The following is a 17,198-nucleotide window of genomic DNA, read 5'->3' as shown; positions in this document are numbered from 1 at the left end:
CAGTTATACAGTTTTCTGAACTTATTTGACTGTTCTAGGGTGAAATGAACAGTGAATGCCTCTACCTGCTTTGTCATCATATCCACATTAGCGTACCAATGCTCGTTTCTCAAAACTTTCTCATGTGATCTTCTGAAAGCACCAATACTCATCCCCAAAATATCGTCACATTATCGATATCGAGGTATTGGGTAAAAAATATTGTAATATTTTATTTTGTCTATATTGCCCAGTCCTACCTGTGCCTTCACCCCACAGATGTGCATTCATGTATTTCTTTCTCAGGGGGATACGTGAAGACACAAATTCCTAATTACCCTGTGTGTAATCTAAGTGAAGTGCTCTAAACCTAACACAGGTTCTGAGGTTTTGTGTGCCTTGAAGTGATCCGAGTTCCTTTACACTCAAGCAAACAGAAGAGACCCCTCTCCAGCTGACCACCCGTGCACTGTGTGTCTCTGGAACAGATCATGCTAAGGTGCATTAGCGCCTGGCGGTCCTGGCTTGGCTCTGCTCTGCTCTCAGCCATATGGCTCGCTAGCTTTCCCCCTGGTGATTACTGTTTGTCCGATAGCCTCTGTGTTTGTGTGTCTATGCGGGTGTTTGTGGACACGAGCATACAGCGTGTGTTTGTGTGTGTGAGGTCCTTGAGAGTTGCACATCATCACACTGGGAGACACACACATACACACACACACATAGAGAGAGAGAGCACACTCAAACGTACAAGTATACACAAACCCTAAATGCAGGCGGGAGCAGAAACCCATTCTCTAGCGCTAACATAGAGGCCTGTGTGCTAAGCCAGAAAGAAACCAGCAATCCCTTCTCGTATGTTTACACACTGCTGTCTAAATACACTATCAGGTGTTGCAATTTACCCAAAGTAAAGCCTATCTCCAGTATTTGCACCTTTACCAAAGTGTATGTGTTTTTGACATGTTTTGACTAGGGCTGAAAAAAAATAGATATACAGTGTGCAGGATTGACCGAGTTTGGTCCATGAATCAAATACAATATTGGTGAAAACCTTTCATTATACTCAAAGATTACCTACAGCTCTAAAACACCTTGTTTAGAAATCCATTTTGGATGCTACTTTCTCTTAAGCAATTAATTGCAGCCTCAGTGATTTGGAAATTGCAGAAGTTCATATTTCGATTTTGATTTTTTTTCCCCCCCCGATTAATTCTTCAGCTTTAGTTTGACTGATGAAAAGATTTTCTCTTGAAACCTTGAATTCGTCCACACACTCAGCTGCTCCTGCAGCATTATATTTGCTGGTTATTTTGCTCTGGAGAGATCAGCCACCTTGATGACAGGCAGGATCTAAATCCGATATCATGTCCTACCCACTAACCCTAATAAGCTCTGGCCAAGACAACCCAGCAACTTCTCACCACACACTCACACACACAAACCCCCCTCTCACCTTTTTATTTTCTCGCGTGAGACCGCCCAGACAAGATCTGACCGCCGGTGTCATTAAGCAGGCAGACTCCCTTCCTTCTCCCTTCCTTCCTTCAAACTCCAGCTCTCAAACACAAACCCATGTCCTGGGTACAGGCCCAGTGCATGTCAGACTTGAACATGCCCTTGCAGTGTGAATGTATTAGTATCTTGGTTCTTCTAAGTGGTTAGGGATTTTTGAGGTGCAGGGGTAATTGTATTTAATGTGACAGGCGGAAGCGATTAGAGCTCAGTTTCATGATCTCTGGTGCTCATTACCCAGAATTTCGACCCAAAAGTCAGTCTGTCTCTCTCTCTCTCTCACGCTCTCTGTATCCATGTCTTTTCTTTCTCTCTCTCCCACCTCTACATGCCCGCTCCCTGTTTCCAGACGTTCCCTCATTCATTCATACGCTGCATGAATTAGCTTGTTCGCTCTTGGACCATAATTTCTTTTTCTTTTGTGGTTTCTCTGTCAGTTGTTCCAAGAAAACTCGGTTCTGTCTTCCTGATCTATGGTTTTTTTTTTGCCTTCGTCTTTCTGATCTATGGGATTTTTGGTGCTTTCGTCTTTTTAAATCACCACAACAAGCGGGCTGGTTGTTGATGTAGTCACATAACACCTTCGAGGAATCATTGCTGCCCCTCTGCCCCCCTCACCAACTCCCTGGAATGAAAATTGGCCTGCCAAACTAAGAGTTGGCAAAAACAGTGGGTGGGGGGATAACCCACCAGTCAAGTGCTCTCAACCTCATCTCAAGTTTTTAAGAGACTCCTAAGCACCCAGTTGTGTTGCGGCTAGCGGACCGTGTGACTCACCCTGGCCACCAGTAAATCTGTTGGATTTGGATGGTTTAAATGCCGTTTCAGATGTCCAGTTAAGGCATCAAATGACCCCCGTTCATACATCATTTCAGTGACCTCAGAAAAAAGAGTGGGCGCAAAGCAAGAAAACGGCAGATGATTTAACCGCTATTGTCTGCGCTAATTTCATTTTGGAATGGTTTCCTTTGGATTTGGACATTACTGTCAGCTGGAAGGGCTACTCCCTAGTAACCTGCTGTTTTCAATGGACGTTTTGCATTTTTTTTTTTCCATAGAAATGTCGGATTCACCCCGGTTGCCTCCTGTATTCTCTTCCTCCCACTCCCTCTGTCCTCCCCTTTCTGCGGCTCCTCCCTACTGTTGGTCCCAGAAAGGTCGAGGCAGGTCTGTTGTTCTATTGTACGACTCCACAGCCCAGCCCTTGACCCCTGTCTCATCACATCCCCTCAATCAGCCCCTCTGACACACACACACACACACACACACACACATACACACACAAAAATGTACGCAATTTGCCATTTGGTGGACGCCTTTATCCAAAGCGATTTGCCATACTATGAAAACATACATTTTTAGCATGAGTGGCCCCAGTAGGAATCAAACCCTAACCCCAGCAGTGTTGGTGTCATGGTCTCCCCATCGAGCTGTACAGAAATCCCCACACACAAACACACACACACAAACACACACACACACACACACTCTCTCACTCAGAGGGAAAAGGCTTCATTCTTTCACACCAGCACCATTGCGAAATCACAGTTTAAGCGACATTTCCCCCCTTTTTTCTTCTCCTGTAAACTTATAAAGCCAGCAGGTCATAAACTGATAACAGCTAAAGCCTGGACAAGGTTCCAGTTAGCCCTAAGCTCCCTGTTATCACTTCAGATGGAATGAGAGACCAATGTAAGCTGAGATAGTAACAGACTTTTCACCAAAATCTCTCTGGCATCCTAAGCACTGCTGTCTTTTAGATCAATATCACACTAATACTATGGATGAGCTGCATTGATCAGCTATGTTATAAAAACATAAAATTAATTCTACGTAGTTCAGATGGATTTTGCAGGCAGTTGTCGTCTATAATCAGAAAATGGTCAAGGAAAGAAAAAACACGTTGCTGGTAAATCCCAAAACTCATCAGTCATGGTCACCACCTTCCCAGCAATTTTTTATTTCTTAATTTTTTAGTCTAGTACTCCAAGAGATGATTTGTTACCTGCCAAAGTGGCTGGTAGAGTAGGCAACCAATTAATTCTAGGAAAGAGGCGATATGCTTTCTGTACCATTCATGATTAATGGTAATACAACCACTGATGTAGATGAATACAATCAATGGGCAAATGTTCGTGCTGCACTCTGAAACTGCTTCCAGCACTGCCGAGAAAAGGCGTGTATTATTTCTATTACAGGCTCTTGGAACAGTTGACACAGCTCGTGTCATGTAGATCAATTATTTAATCTCCTTTGTGTAGCTCACATCTAATGAGCAGAGCCTACTCTTTATTAGAGCTAAACTGAAATGCAGGAAGCTGTGGACAATGGATTCCTGGGTTTGACAGATCGCCGGCCTGCCAAGATCTCCCTGTAATTTGAATCCTGGCCTTGGCTGAAGAAAGATCGGACTGCTTTAGGCCAAAAGATGACCTCCTCTGGGTGGTGACACTCATTCACTTCCCACTCCTTCATCTCATGACTCTTCTTCTCTGAGGTTAAATGAGTTTGATTAGCAGCCGTCTACATAACTAATTGTTATGATTGGAGAAAGAGAGGGGTGTAGTGAGGAGGGAGTCTGTCCTTAAACTGGGAAGCATGAATTCGTCGACTGTGTCAGCAAGCACCCTTCCTGCTGAAGACATTAAATCCCTCTAGACCCTGACCTCTGACCTCTCTGTGGAGGGGGCAAGAGAAAAGAGAATTTCCCTTCGGTAATCGGTATCGAAAAAAGAAAAGTGTATTTTATTGTCCGAATAGGCAGTTATCTTTCGCTGAGCCTGCACCATTTTTTTTTCCTTTTCTTCAGGTCAGTCTTCTTAAATTGCATAGTTATTCATGGATGCTAGTTTACAACTGAATTCATCATGCATGCTCATAGCAGCGGTTTCACCCTCCACCTCTCATGTGACCCAACTCGTATGCTGTGTGGTGGAGCATATTTTCTACTGATGGTGAAATTGGCCTCGACGGAGAAGCAATACATATTTTTAACCTTTACGTATACAGAGATAAGTAAGGGCTGCTGAGGCTGCATGCTCCTTTTCAGCAGTGCCCTGGTTTGCTGAGCGTGCATGCTCTTCTACAACTCTGCTCTTCTACAACTCTGCCCTGCTTCACATTCATACAGCTTCACACAGTCACACCTGGGAGCTGCCCAGTACAACCACAGTCTTCTGCTGCTGGCCAATGAGCAGCTCCAGCACTGCAGCAGGGGGTTAAGTGCTTTGGTCGGGGAAATAGTGAGTGAAACATGAAAAATTAGGAAAGTACTTTGAGAATTTCCAGATACTGAAAAGTTAACTTATTACCCTGTCTTTAAAAAGTAGGGAAACTGTTGTTCACTGCTGACCAGTGTCTGAAATTAACCTTTTGTCTCACCTGCCAAGGGCTGGTAAACTAGAAGAATTTATCTGCCAAGAATAATTTTTACTGGCCCCAAGTATCATGAACTATGTGAAACATTCAATAAAGAGACAGTTAATTTAAAACTTGCTCACTCACTTTTACAGTGGTTCAAGTTTGAAATTCATCATGAAGTAACTCGTCACATGGGAATAACATTAGTTCCCACTAACGTTAGGCTAGTTATCCAGCCAGGCAGCGGAGAAACTACAGTGTAGAGCAGCGTAACAGGCAGCCAATCAGAGGCCTGTTTGACACAGAGCCATTGTTTTGTTTTGTTTTGCTTTGATTTGATTGGCTCGAGCTCAGAGAGTGTACGGTGGTATGCAGGGACAAAGTTTGACACCAGGCAAAACCCAAAGACTATTTATAATCGAGGCATTCAAATGTTATTATCTAAAGCCCTTATTAAATTACTGCCATTTGGCACTTGGCGGGTGTTAAATTTGGACCCTGGTCCCGACACACACATTACAAGATATTTTATTTAGTTGTAGATCCACTGTCATTTCACAAGATATTTGCCGTTGTGAAGAATTACAGTCATTAATAGAGTGATATGACCCAGTCCCTATTTATTGCCCAGCTTCTATCCATGTACATCATACTGAACACCAACCACATCCTTCAAATCCTGCAAAAAATTGTCTGGGAAAAGTATGGAAATTTGCTAAGGAGAAAGTGTAGGAACCTTTGATCCATCATATTGCACTGATGGCCTTTGTCCATGAAACTGTTACATCTTCTGTTGATTGACCAACATCATATGTCCCATAACACTGAAACCCTCTCTGCCCCCTCTGTCCCTCTGTGCTCCAGGTGGACGTAACGTGACCATCTCCCTGCAGTCCAGGACGGGACACACCCACATGCCGTCCGTGGTGGGCCTGCTGGTCTTCACCCAGTTCTGGTTCTGGTTCCCCCTCTCCCACTTCCTGTCGCTGGCCTTCACGCCCACCGCCATAATCGGCCTCAACAAGGACCTCAAGGTACACAAGCATCTGGACTCGAATACGAATGTGTGTGTGTGTGTGTGTGTGTGTTTGTGAGTGTAAACCCTCACCTTGTGCCTCACAGCAGGGTTCCTATATTTCCAGGTCTTAAAAAATGTGAGAATTGCACAAAAATGTCTGGGAAAATTATGGTAAAATCGTTCAGTCTTGATATACCCAATTCCCGAATTTCCCCAAGGGGATTAATAAAGTGATATCTTATCTTATACATTACAACATATGTTACGAAGCTGTAAACCCACTGTGACTTTATATACATCATATTCAAAGCAGACCAAAATCTTCAACCCCATTTGAGAAAGTAAGGCCTGGAAAAAGTAGGAATCTTGAAATGGAAAATGTGTAGGAACCAGATTGGAAAATGATCGCAAGACAGATTGTGTTAAATTTTGCCTGTGACTGGTAAGTTTGTCTACTCTGCCAGCCTCTTAAACAGGTAACCAACAATTATTTAGAGGGTCTACTGTAAAAACACAGTTGACGGGTGAAATGGTGAAAGTGGCTGGTGAATTTTGGGATGCACCAGCCACTGTGGTTGGTGGGCAAAATATTTAGTTTGCTGCCTTGGTAGCAGGCATGCCTGTCCACAAAGAGGCCGTCCTGACCGTCCTGGCCGCCGCCACACACACTCTAAGTCCCCAATATGTCGCGCTGATCCCTGGGCATCAGTGGGACATTAATTGGGAATTACCTCTTTGTTACTCCCTGAATCAGCAGCACCTGACACCAGGGACACACACACATTTTGTTGTATTGCGTATCCCCGGGCCTACCAGCCTCTGGAGGAGTTACTTGGTGTAAAGCCCAAAATAATACACCAGGGATGGAGAGGAGAAGGGAGGTTTTGGGGTCCTGCGGGACAGCGGGGCTTAACCGAGGAACAGTGCCGTCCTCGTCCCATGAGACAGCCAGGCTGCACCGTGCCAAGGCCAGCCAGCACCTGTTTCAACATACAGCCCAGCCTCCTCACCGCCACACAAAGAAGAACGTTGTTGTTTACCAGTTGTCCTTTTTTAGCAATAATCTAGCAGCTTCCAGGCACTTTTTATGTCCAAGAGAAATCACTGCCACTAACACAGTCGGCGAGCCACTTCAATGGCTCGCTGCTCTCCCATTCTGCCTCTGTGCTGCGGTGAAACAGGCTGAGTTATGAGGTGATATAAAATGAAAAGGCCCCTCTGGTCACTTACTGTGCTGCAGTGCTGCTTTGTTGTTGTTTTTTTTGTTTTTTTTACTTTTAACCGGGGAAAGTTGACAGAGCTGCCCAGCACAACCACAGTCTTCTAATATTTACCACTGAGCAGCTCTTCTAAGCAGCTGCCACATTTCCACAGCCTTTCTGGGGATTTCAACCAGCAACCTTTTGCTCGCATCTGGTCCTCTAACATCTAAGCTACCGCCACATCACCGACCCAAACCTCAAGTACCCCCTGTCCTGCAAGATTTTGTTCCATCTTTACCTGATCCAATTAGAAGGGTACACACTTTGATTCTAGCCCTGTTCAGGTAGATCTGTTTCTACTGCTCAGCCAATCAGCTTTAAGCCCTTGACTGGATCAGCTGTTTGGACAGGGACAGGGGGCACCTGAGGACTGGATTGGGAAGCACTGGCTTAGAAAATACTTTCTGATGAGAAAATCCTGCTCATTACCTGCACACAGCTTGTATCAGCTGTCTGAAAAGCCTTTTTATACCATTAAAATTAAATTCAAACCAGTGCAAATGAAATTCTTGCAAGCCATTTGTGGCCCTCCTTGCCTTTTTAATGTTAGAGATACAATTAGCCCTGATACATGCTGGTCTCTCTTTCTCTCTTTATATGGGAGAGACCGTCGCAGCAAACTCGGAAATGTAATGTTGGCTTATTGGCAAACATACAGATCTTGTAGAGGTCAACCTTTTCTTTAGTCTTAGGATCCACTCTTCAATTGCACATATATATCTGATCTACCAAGCAGCACTTATTTTAATAAAATTTCAAATTTTAGAAGTGGTTCACCTCATTTCCCCTCCTTTGTCCTCTTCAACTAAAACAAACTGTGTGCGTGGCAACAAATCAGAGACTGACATTTGAGGCAACATTAAACTGCCAAATTTCAGCACAGTTTTTGATGTGACATTTTCTCCCATACAAAGAGAGCAGACAGCCGCTCATAGGGCCAGGGTAACGCCAGCTTGTATCCAACGTTGGCTCATTCTGAAATGAAAAACATTCCACTACGTCATTCTTCAGTCTGAATCTTCCTTCCTCAAATGGATTTCAGTACTAAAACAAAGCAGTGTTCAGTTGAATTGAACAGAAAACTCAGTGAAGTTTCCTGCTGGGCTTGTTCACAGCATTGTTCTGAAAGGACATTGATCATTGACATTGATGTCAACATTGGAATGATATCAGTTGATATTGTTTAGCTAGACTTTCTGAAAGGACACTTACAACCAGGATTGGAATTGGCTTGGTCCGTTCCGTTGGAAGTGGACCAGACAAGCAGCTCAGGGTCTGAGTCCAGGTAGAGCTGGGCAATAATTCAATGTTATTGTTTATCGTCTTTCAGTGGAATCATATAAAGACGATATGGTGATTTTGGGATATTGTGACACACAATTCTGCTGTCTGAACTGATGATAACGAGCACATTTCATTTAAAAACCCTGACAAAATGAGGTATGAAACATTTTAAGGAATATTATTTGAAAGTTTCAGTTTTGTTTGACATCACACTGAACATTACCATTCGGTTCAGTGGGATGAACATTAATTTGATTACTTAACATGATTTTGCACACGTGAGCCATATCAAGATATAGTCTACTGTATATTGATAGCGAAAAAAATCCTTGATATTGATTTTTAGGCCCTACATCCAGGTTAATGCAACATGGTTATTTAAAGTTATTGGACATCCACAAAGGAATGATGTCAGGTGATAGAGAGGCAAGCTTGATTTCTGTTTTTAAGGCAAAACTTAAAACATATTTATTCTCTAAATTCTATGGTAGCTGGTCCAACATCATGTGACATTCTACTTCCTTGTACACCGTTTTATTTCCTTTGTATTGTTTCATCCTTGTTTTATATTATCTTATATGATATTCTGTCTTTTTCTATGTGACATGAACTGTTTTTTATTGTTCTTTTAAATTTCCCTCTTTTAAAGTGTGTTGGGACTTGTGATAATGCACTTTTAAGTAAATTTGAACTTGAACTTGATGATATTTTGGTGTAGCTGACCCTCCCTCTGCCTCCCTGCCCAGATGCCCAAGGTGCAGTACCGCTCCAACTGTAAGCCCTCCACCTTCGCCTACCCACCGGCCCTGGAGGTGCCCAAGGAGAAGGAGAAGGAGAAGGTGAGAGCCGAGGCGCCGACACACAGATCAAACGTTCTGTTTTTGTTTTCCTTTCCTCTGACGTTTTTAGTGAGGTTGAAGCCGGTCTCGCTTCATATCGATTTGTGAATAATTTCGAACGCTCCCTGTGAGGCTTTCATCATTTTCTCGCCTCTTATGTTTATTATTTTAGCATCCCTGGTTTATTTTCTCAGTCGGTTCATTTCACAATCCGAGGTGCACTTGGAGAATGTAATGAAAGCACAAGCATTTAGCAGCGGTTATTTTGTGGTTGGCTAGTTTCGTTCATTTAAAGCGATGTTTTTAGAAGGCCTGAGTGTCTCTGGTGTTGTCTTTCATTATGGAAACGTCTCCGCTCTCCCTCTCTCTCTCTCTCTCTCTCTCTCTCTCTCTCTCTCTCTCTCTCTCTCTCTCTCTCTCTCTCTCTCTCTCTCTCTCTCTCTCTCTGCGTGGCAGGTATCCACCGCCGTTCTCTCCATCACAGCCAAAGCCAAGAAGAAGGAGAAGGAAAAGAAAGAGAAGGAGGAGGAGAAGATGGAAGTGGTGAGTGGAAACGCCCGACACCGAAACACCCTTTCCTCCCTCGCGCTGGCCAATCCCAAAATTACTTATTTGATTTTTTTTTATGGATTCCATATTAAAGGTTTTCTAGACTCAAAAAGATGCCAAAATTCATTTAAAGACAATGTGGAAATACTCCTGCACTCGTGTCACTCACAATCTCTTTCTCTCACTCTGAAACACACTCACTCACCCACACACACTTTCTTTCTCAATCTCTCTCTCTCTCTCTCTCTCACACACACTCACACTCACACACACACACACACACTCACAAACACACACACACACACAGTCATGCCCGCTCTTCTCCGACAGGCTCTGTCAGCCGGGGGCCAGTATAGCTTTCAGTGGGGTTTTCTCGGGGCGTTAGCAGCATGTTTGATTCGCTCCACCATGCTAGATCTCAACGTCGGTGCTGAGAGACGAGCCTGGAGGTGTCCGGCCCGCTCACATCTCAGGCCTTTGATTTATTTGGCTTGACTCGCTGGGGGGGTGTCCACGACTCACACTGGGGTCGACGAGTTCAGATTTCACCAGCTGTCATTTCCTGGCCGGTTTATCAACACGACTTTGGTTTAGACTATTTGAAATAAGCTTTTTAGCTTGATTGTTATCCTTTATATAATTATGTATGTGATAAATATTGTTAAATAATGTGGGTGTGACATGGTGTCTGGTGAGGAGTAGTGGATTACATTTACTGCTTTTCATTGAAGGTAATATGAAACCTTAATCATAATTTTGGTGAAATTGGGTTGTTGCAGCTGCTAATAGTAACAGGATAAAGCAGGGGGAAAAATGGAGTAGAAACAGAAAATTGGAACATAAACAAGAATATAGCAAATGGGGTTCATACAAACGTACACAGTTCCAACATTAGAACATGTTAAGTAGAATGTATGAGTGAGAAGAGGAAAAAGTATGGATTATAGCAATATTAGGGTGTGCAAAAAAACCCAGCAGTTTTGAAGAGAGAATGAATGCAGAATATGTACGCTAAGAAAAAATGACCAATGTTATGAAAAATATACTATATGTAAATATCTATAAATATATGCAGTATACAGTACTGTGCAAAAGTCTAAGGTACATGTAAAAGAAAAAAGTAAAGCGAAGATGCTTTCAGAAATAATTAAATGAAAAGTTTCTAAATATCAAAAAATGTACTATAATGAGCAGTCTACTGACACACTAATGCAGAAAAAAAATGAATAAACATCTAAGACACAATTTATATTAAAGCTCTTGGGTGCCTAAGGCTTTTGCACAGTACTGTACAATTTGAAAAAATAATATCTATCAAATATATCCAGTATGAAATTGGTGGCAAGCAGTAGGTTATGAGAATATGAAGAATTGTCAAGATAGTGACCAAGAAACATTAACTGGCAATAATAATAATAGCAGTACATGTCATCATCATCATATTTTTTTTTAAAACCACTTTTCAAAAATGTTAGAAAGTGTTTTCAAAGTCAGTAAATGGAAGCAAAAAGATTAAATTTATAGATCAATACACTGATGCCCCAAGGAAAACTGAAAACACCTTTAACACTCCAACTCTCACACACGCATCCAAAACACACAAACACAAAATCAGAAGTGGCAACAAAAGCACCATTGAATGTACCAAAACATCAACAGTGCCGATAGCCAACATACGTACTATCGACCTTTAAGTACAAACAGTCAGATCGTCTTCGATAACGTACATGTACTCAGGGAGACGATCTCTTTCAGCACAGGGTCTGCAGGACTCAAACCCCTCACCTTGTGCCAAACGGCCAGACTGGCCCGGCCAAACACAGATTTCATCACTACTCTTACTGCTGTTGCACCTTCAGAATACACTCCTCCAAAAATGAAGCTTCCCGTAGCGAGGGAGCAAGGGGAGAAGTGATGGACAGACTGGTAGTGTTTCGGAGTGTCTCCAGTGGATGATGTAGTTGGCTCTTCTTGGAAATTCAGAACTAGTATTACTTTATGGCCGGCTCCCTTGGCGCCTTTTGTCCTTCAGCGCTTTGTTTATCGCCTGTCCACCATTCCCAGCGTCCGCCCGATAGCCCCACAAATCACTTGCCACCAAGGACGCCAGAACAGGAAAGGAGTGGATCACAACAGGGAGAAGAAAGATATACTATATTTATTACTCATAACTTCTGTGTAGTATCAGAGAATCTCAAATTTATATTGGAAAAATACCTTTGGAATATGGTGCTTTGGGTGAAACCCATCATCGGCGTGAATGAGACAATTTTTCTTTAGAAAAGTATGAATAGAACTTTAAAACTTTAACTTTAAAAAAAAAAAAAACTGTGTGGGTGAAACAAAGAAACCATCTCATGCCAAAAGAAGAGAAAATATCAAGATGACAAACAATGACAGAAATGAATTTGGCTGCAGAAAGCAAATGACATCAAAAACTCAACAAGGACAAGAACGGTACAAAAAAAACAAACAAATGCATAAATAACAACTATGGGGAAATAAAATAAGTCAGAATGACAACGATGCAGAAAATGCTGATCGTCTGTCTGTTTGCGGTGGCAGGAGGTCCAGGAGGCTGATAAGGAGAAGAAGGATGAGGAGAAGGAGAAAGAGAAGGAGAAGAAGAAGGAGCCGGAGCCCAGTTTCCAGCTGCTGGAGAACCCAGCCAGAGTGATGCCGGCCCAGCTCAAAGTCCTCAACATGCCAGAGACCTGCCGCTACCAGCCCTTCAAACCGGTAACACACACCTCTGTCCGTCTGTCTGTGTCTGTCTGTGTTTGTGTGTGTGTGTGTGTCTCAAGTCAAAATTATTTATGAAGAGATCTTTCCAAAGTAAGTTTGTAATAATGTGTTCTACAGAATAACAAAGGAAATTCCAATCAAAATTCAGACAACTGATAAATCACAATAGTTACTGTGTCTACCAACAGCCTGAGTTTATCTCAAAGTGCTTTGCAGAGAACAAAGTAAAAAACAAAGAAAACCACTTGAAGTAAAATGAACAAGTCAAGCAATAATTATTGTGTTTGACTAATAAGTGTAATGTGGACCTATCAGGAGCTACTGACTCTTGGTTGGTTTATATGAAAAATCCACCCTAAAACACTTTTAAAACACAGTTAAAAAAAACAGCTGTTTGTTGTAATTTGGATTTCTGGGCCCATTTTGTTATTTGATGATGTATTTTTCTTATTCCTTCGAATAGCTGGCCAAACACAGACAATATCAGGTCATGTCAAGATATTTACAGCACAGCAACAATGGAGTTTAGCAGAAATTTTTCCAGCGATCTAAAACATCAATAGTAAGCATCAGGTTTTGGTGTCAGTCCCTCAGAATCAAAGAGCGAGGGCTTCTGTCTAGAGCCGCCATTTTGCACCGACATGCAACAATCATACAGGGAGAAATACATCGTAGAAGAGGCAGAGAGACCAATTTCTCCACTGACAGAAGACTCAATAGACCAGAATGCAATGCAGCCACAAGACATGTTGTGTTCTCTTGCTTTCTTGCTCTTACTGTCGCTTTTGCTCCCGTCATCTACACACATAACCCACAGCTGAATGCAACAACTTAACAAGCTTTCTCTGGGGGTCGTTGAAAGTCATTCTGGGAAATGTAGGAAATCATTAACTGAAGTAGAAGTAGACAAGGCAGGCTGAGGGAAAGTGAGTACACCAAGAAAGTAAATGACATCACTCCACAAAATAACCGAATAACTCGTGGAATGCATTGCGACATCAGATTTATGATATCTAACGGTGTAAGGATCCAAGGGGGGATTTTAACTTTTGAAATAAATCTTTCAAATCAGGATTCAGTCTCGGTTGATTCTGGCCTCTGCTGGATATCTACACCTCCTCCTCTGTCACCACACACACTCCCCACTCCTCAGGCCTATAAACCAGCCGACTCCGGTCCTGCTGTAAAGTTTTCCGCAGTAAATAGTAGGGAGATGTGCAGTCACCCAATACGCACTCATCCCGGTCCTATAAAGAGGAGCGACTGTTTGATTTTGTGTTCAACACTGTCCGGCTTATTGTATCAAGTGCCACAATTGTCTCTTTGCTCTGTTTTTAAACAATTTTCCTTGTAAGGGTTTTTTCCATGCATAGATGTGGTTAATAAGTGAGAGGTTTTGCAGGCTTTATCCTTAAATCTGCTCACTTAAGTCTGTTCACAAGAGGTTTATTAAAAGCCTGCTGAATAGACGGACACTTTTTATTAATATGAAGTTCCTGTCTTTCATTCTTCACTGGAGCTGAACTACTTCAATCGATATCATCTTTTTATTCGAGCCAAACTGCCATCACCAAAGCACATCGCACCTTTTTGTGGCTTTACTTGGAATTAAACAAAACACTACGTTCACTATTATCTTCACTATTATTATGCCTTACCCAGAGGCAAAAAGCTCTTTCTGCCTTGTAGCATGCTGTCCTGCCTGCTTTCTGCTTGCTCACTGTAGTTTATCCAGACTTTATGCCTCTGCGAATGCTTGGTTCAGTTTTTCCAACTATTGCATAAGCACCAGTCCCATGTTGACAGTGGAGAGCGGGTGAGATTTAAACAATTGCGAGAGCAGCTTGTTCCATTGACTTGGGAGCGAGGGTATTTTTAAACCCGAGTATCAGTATATCATACCAGCCGGTGGTGGAGCTCCACCCGGTCGCTCCGTGCTATTGGTGATTTTCCCTGTCTGTCACCAGCTGCACACGGGCGGCATCATCATCATGAAGGACACCAGCGAGGAGGAGGAGGAGCTAGTGGAGCCGGTCTCAGCTCACGGCCCCAAGATCGAGGAGGAGGAGCAGGAGCCGGAGCCCCCCGAGCCCTTCGAGTACATCGACGAGTAGAAGGACTTCCACCATTGAGGTACGTTTACCCCCGCAGCGTCACACAAACCCATCCTGAGCCTTTTTATACGTTCAAACCACAAGCAACTCCAGAAACGACTGCCGATATCAACCACGTTGGCCTCGTTTCCCCGTTTGTCGTCACAGAAAAGTCGGCTGCTGCTGAACTTTCTGGGCTGCATCGTCCATCAGCAGCCAGTCGCATAGCAGCGTGGCTTCATGTCCCACCTTTTGCTCCACAGGGGGTCTGCAGGTCCTGTAAAAGTCTTAAAATATCTTAAATCAGGACGTCCTGGCGCACACTTGTGACCTTTATCACACATCATCCTTCACTCATTGCTCAACTTTCCTGTCTCTCTCCACTGTAAACTATACAATAAAGGATGAATGCTCAAAAAATGTCTTGAATCATATTATCTAAAATTATATTATCTAAAGTCAAGCTCTTAACAGGGCTTGAATACAGTTAACTAGATCATTTTAAGTTTAAGTTTAAATTCAGTTTTAGAGTTCTTGTTGTGGTTTGCTGTGCTGTTTTTTGGGTGAGAAATCAACCCAGACAGGCAGATCTATATTCTGATGGGTGTAGGTGCTTCATTTTCACATTCAGTTAACTTGCAAAATTGGTCTTAGATTTCATTCTAATGGGCATTCAAAAGGTCTTACAACAAAAAGTGTTACAGCTAATTTGAAACTTGCAGACACCAAGACTGCCACACCATTGAGACTGGCAAATCAGAGGTTGGACAGTCGTACGGTGACATGGTTGGTAGCGGTGTAAATGTAGCTAGGGTTACAGTGACAAGGATGTTTTGGATTTCCAGACACCTTTCTGGCATTGTGTGATCCTCATTGCCCTCAGATGGCGGAGCGATGACACATAGCGTTACAATGCAGGTCTGTGCTGTTGTTCCCAACCCTAACCCAGTTTCACCCATCACTAACTGAGGAATGTAAACATCTCTGCCATCGCTGAACGCCATGCTCAGAGGACAAACCTCCTCACTGTACACTCCAATGAAGCCGGATGCTTAATGATCCCTGGCTCGTTGTTGTGTTTGTCTTGGATTGGCTGCAGCCTGCCTCCCATGTAGGAACTCACTGTTATGTGTGATGAGACAGATGAGGTGTCGGCGACCAAATTAGGGCTTCTTTACACAGTATGTCATCCCTTTATGAGGTTCAAGTGCAGTGCGACAAATTCAACAATGGCGGAGATCATTGTAAAGCTCATTTCATGGATTAGCTTTGTATGCATCTGCAAATTGTACCGGTCGAAGGCAGCAGGTTGGCCAAGTGGTTAGAATGACCATGTTGTTATTGAAGGGGTTGATGCCTGTGTCCAATCAAAGTGCAAGTCTGTTTAAAGCCTTTAAAAGTTTGTTGGAGTGGCAAATTGTTCAGTTAAATTCATTATTTGTTCATAAAGTCGGAGCCTAATCTTAAAAAGCTAATTTGTCCAATTTACTCCAAAATCAGTTTAATGGTAATTTGTTTTAAAGAGGCATTAAGTAATTTTCGTGTTCAAGAAATCTGGGTCAGACAGTGATTTTAACTGCCAGAAATCTCAGTAACTGGCCAAGTAATTGTTTAGTCGTTGATATTGATCAACAATCCTATCAGCCCCCTGCTGCCCTGATAAATGATGGTCATTTTGTGCTATGAGGCAGTAAAAATCTTACTTATTGCCTCTTTAAAGCACTCAGCTGTTCCAAGGTTCTAATGCATTTGCAGTGTTCACACTGCAAACTCATGGTACTGGAAGTGCATTCATCAAATGACATATGTTAAGTGCTTGAAGATGTTTCCTGATTAGAGTGTGGTTTTGTGTGTGTATTAATTTTTTTTATTTATTTTGGATTGCTCAAGTAAACTCTATCAGCTCTAACCAGTGTGTTTTCCTCTCCTCAGGTGGCGTCCCCAGGCATCAGAAGAACTGAGATCCCAGCATGTTTGCCCTGTGTCTCCCCTCCCTCCCCTCCATGCATCCATCTGTCTCTCCACCTCCATCCTCCTTCCATCGCTTCCTCTTTTACACGTTCCTTCCCTGTCCTGGCCCCTCCTTTGTCAGACAGGGAATGTTTTACATTCTCTTGTTAAAATGGTATAATTTTCTGTCCGTACAATAAAAAAAAAGACATATATTAGAGACTGGAGCATGTGTGTTTATTTTAGTTGCTATATTTCACTAGGTGGGCATTGAGGAATCTCTCTCTAATCCCATACATTTAGACTGGTTTACATTCTCAGCACTTAAAGCAGCAGCTGAAGTCCAGCAGCCTGTCTGGATCAGCACCTCTGTACAGGAGACTGAATACCAAAAGTCTGCATGGAAACACTGAACAACACTGGGTGGACAGATCTGGCTTCAGGCAAACAGCAGGAATTGCTTTTTGTTTTAAAGTCAAGACGAGGGTTTAGATTTCATATAAAGAAACAATTCTGCCCATAAATGCTACTAAAAGACATACAGTCCACATTTGTACCAGCAGTTATTTTGTCGGGACAGGAGATAAAACTGAAGTCATTTTTCCAC

At 42.7% G+C, this 17,198-nt stretch overlaps 1 protein-coding gene across 2 annotated transcripts in view; it reads left to right on the top strand.

Moving 5' to 3' along the window:
- The window catches only part of psmd1 (proteasome 26S subunit, non-ATPase 1), a 53,519-nt gene extending 36,724 nt beyond the window's left edge, over nt 1–16,795 (top strand). For both annotated transcript variants that reach the window (XM_071542639.1, XM_071542638.1), the window contains exons 20-25: nt 5,716–5,885; nt 9,162–9,254; nt 9,711–9,797; nt 12,369–12,542; nt 14,516–14,681; nt 16,574–16,795. In XM_071542639.1, the coding sequence (XP_071398740.1) occupies nt 5,716–5,885; nt 9,162–9,254; nt 9,711–9,797; nt 12,369–12,542; nt 14,516–14,662 (671 nt within the window). In that variant the 3' untranslated portion in view covers nt 14,663–14,681; nt 16,574–16,795. The remainder of the gene's footprint in view (nt 1–5,715; nt 5,886–9,161; nt 9,255–9,710; nt 9,798–12,368; nt 12,543–14,515; nt 14,682–16,573) is intronic.
- Nucleotides 16,796–17,198: the final 403 nt, after the last annotated feature.

Source organism: Centroberyx affinis, unplaced genomic scaffold, assembly GCF_046629955.1.
Source record: "Centroberyx affinis isolate AG114_WGS23_722 - 3 ecotype Tasmania unplaced genomic scaffold, CSIRO-AGI_Caff_v1 ptg004141l_1, whole genome shotgun sequence".
In the NCBI taxonomy this organism is placed as follows: Eukaryota; Metazoa; Chordata; class Actinopteri; order Beryciformes; family Berycidae; genus Centroberyx; species Centroberyx affinis.
This window is presented reverse-complemented; position numbering and strand designations above follow the sequence as displayed.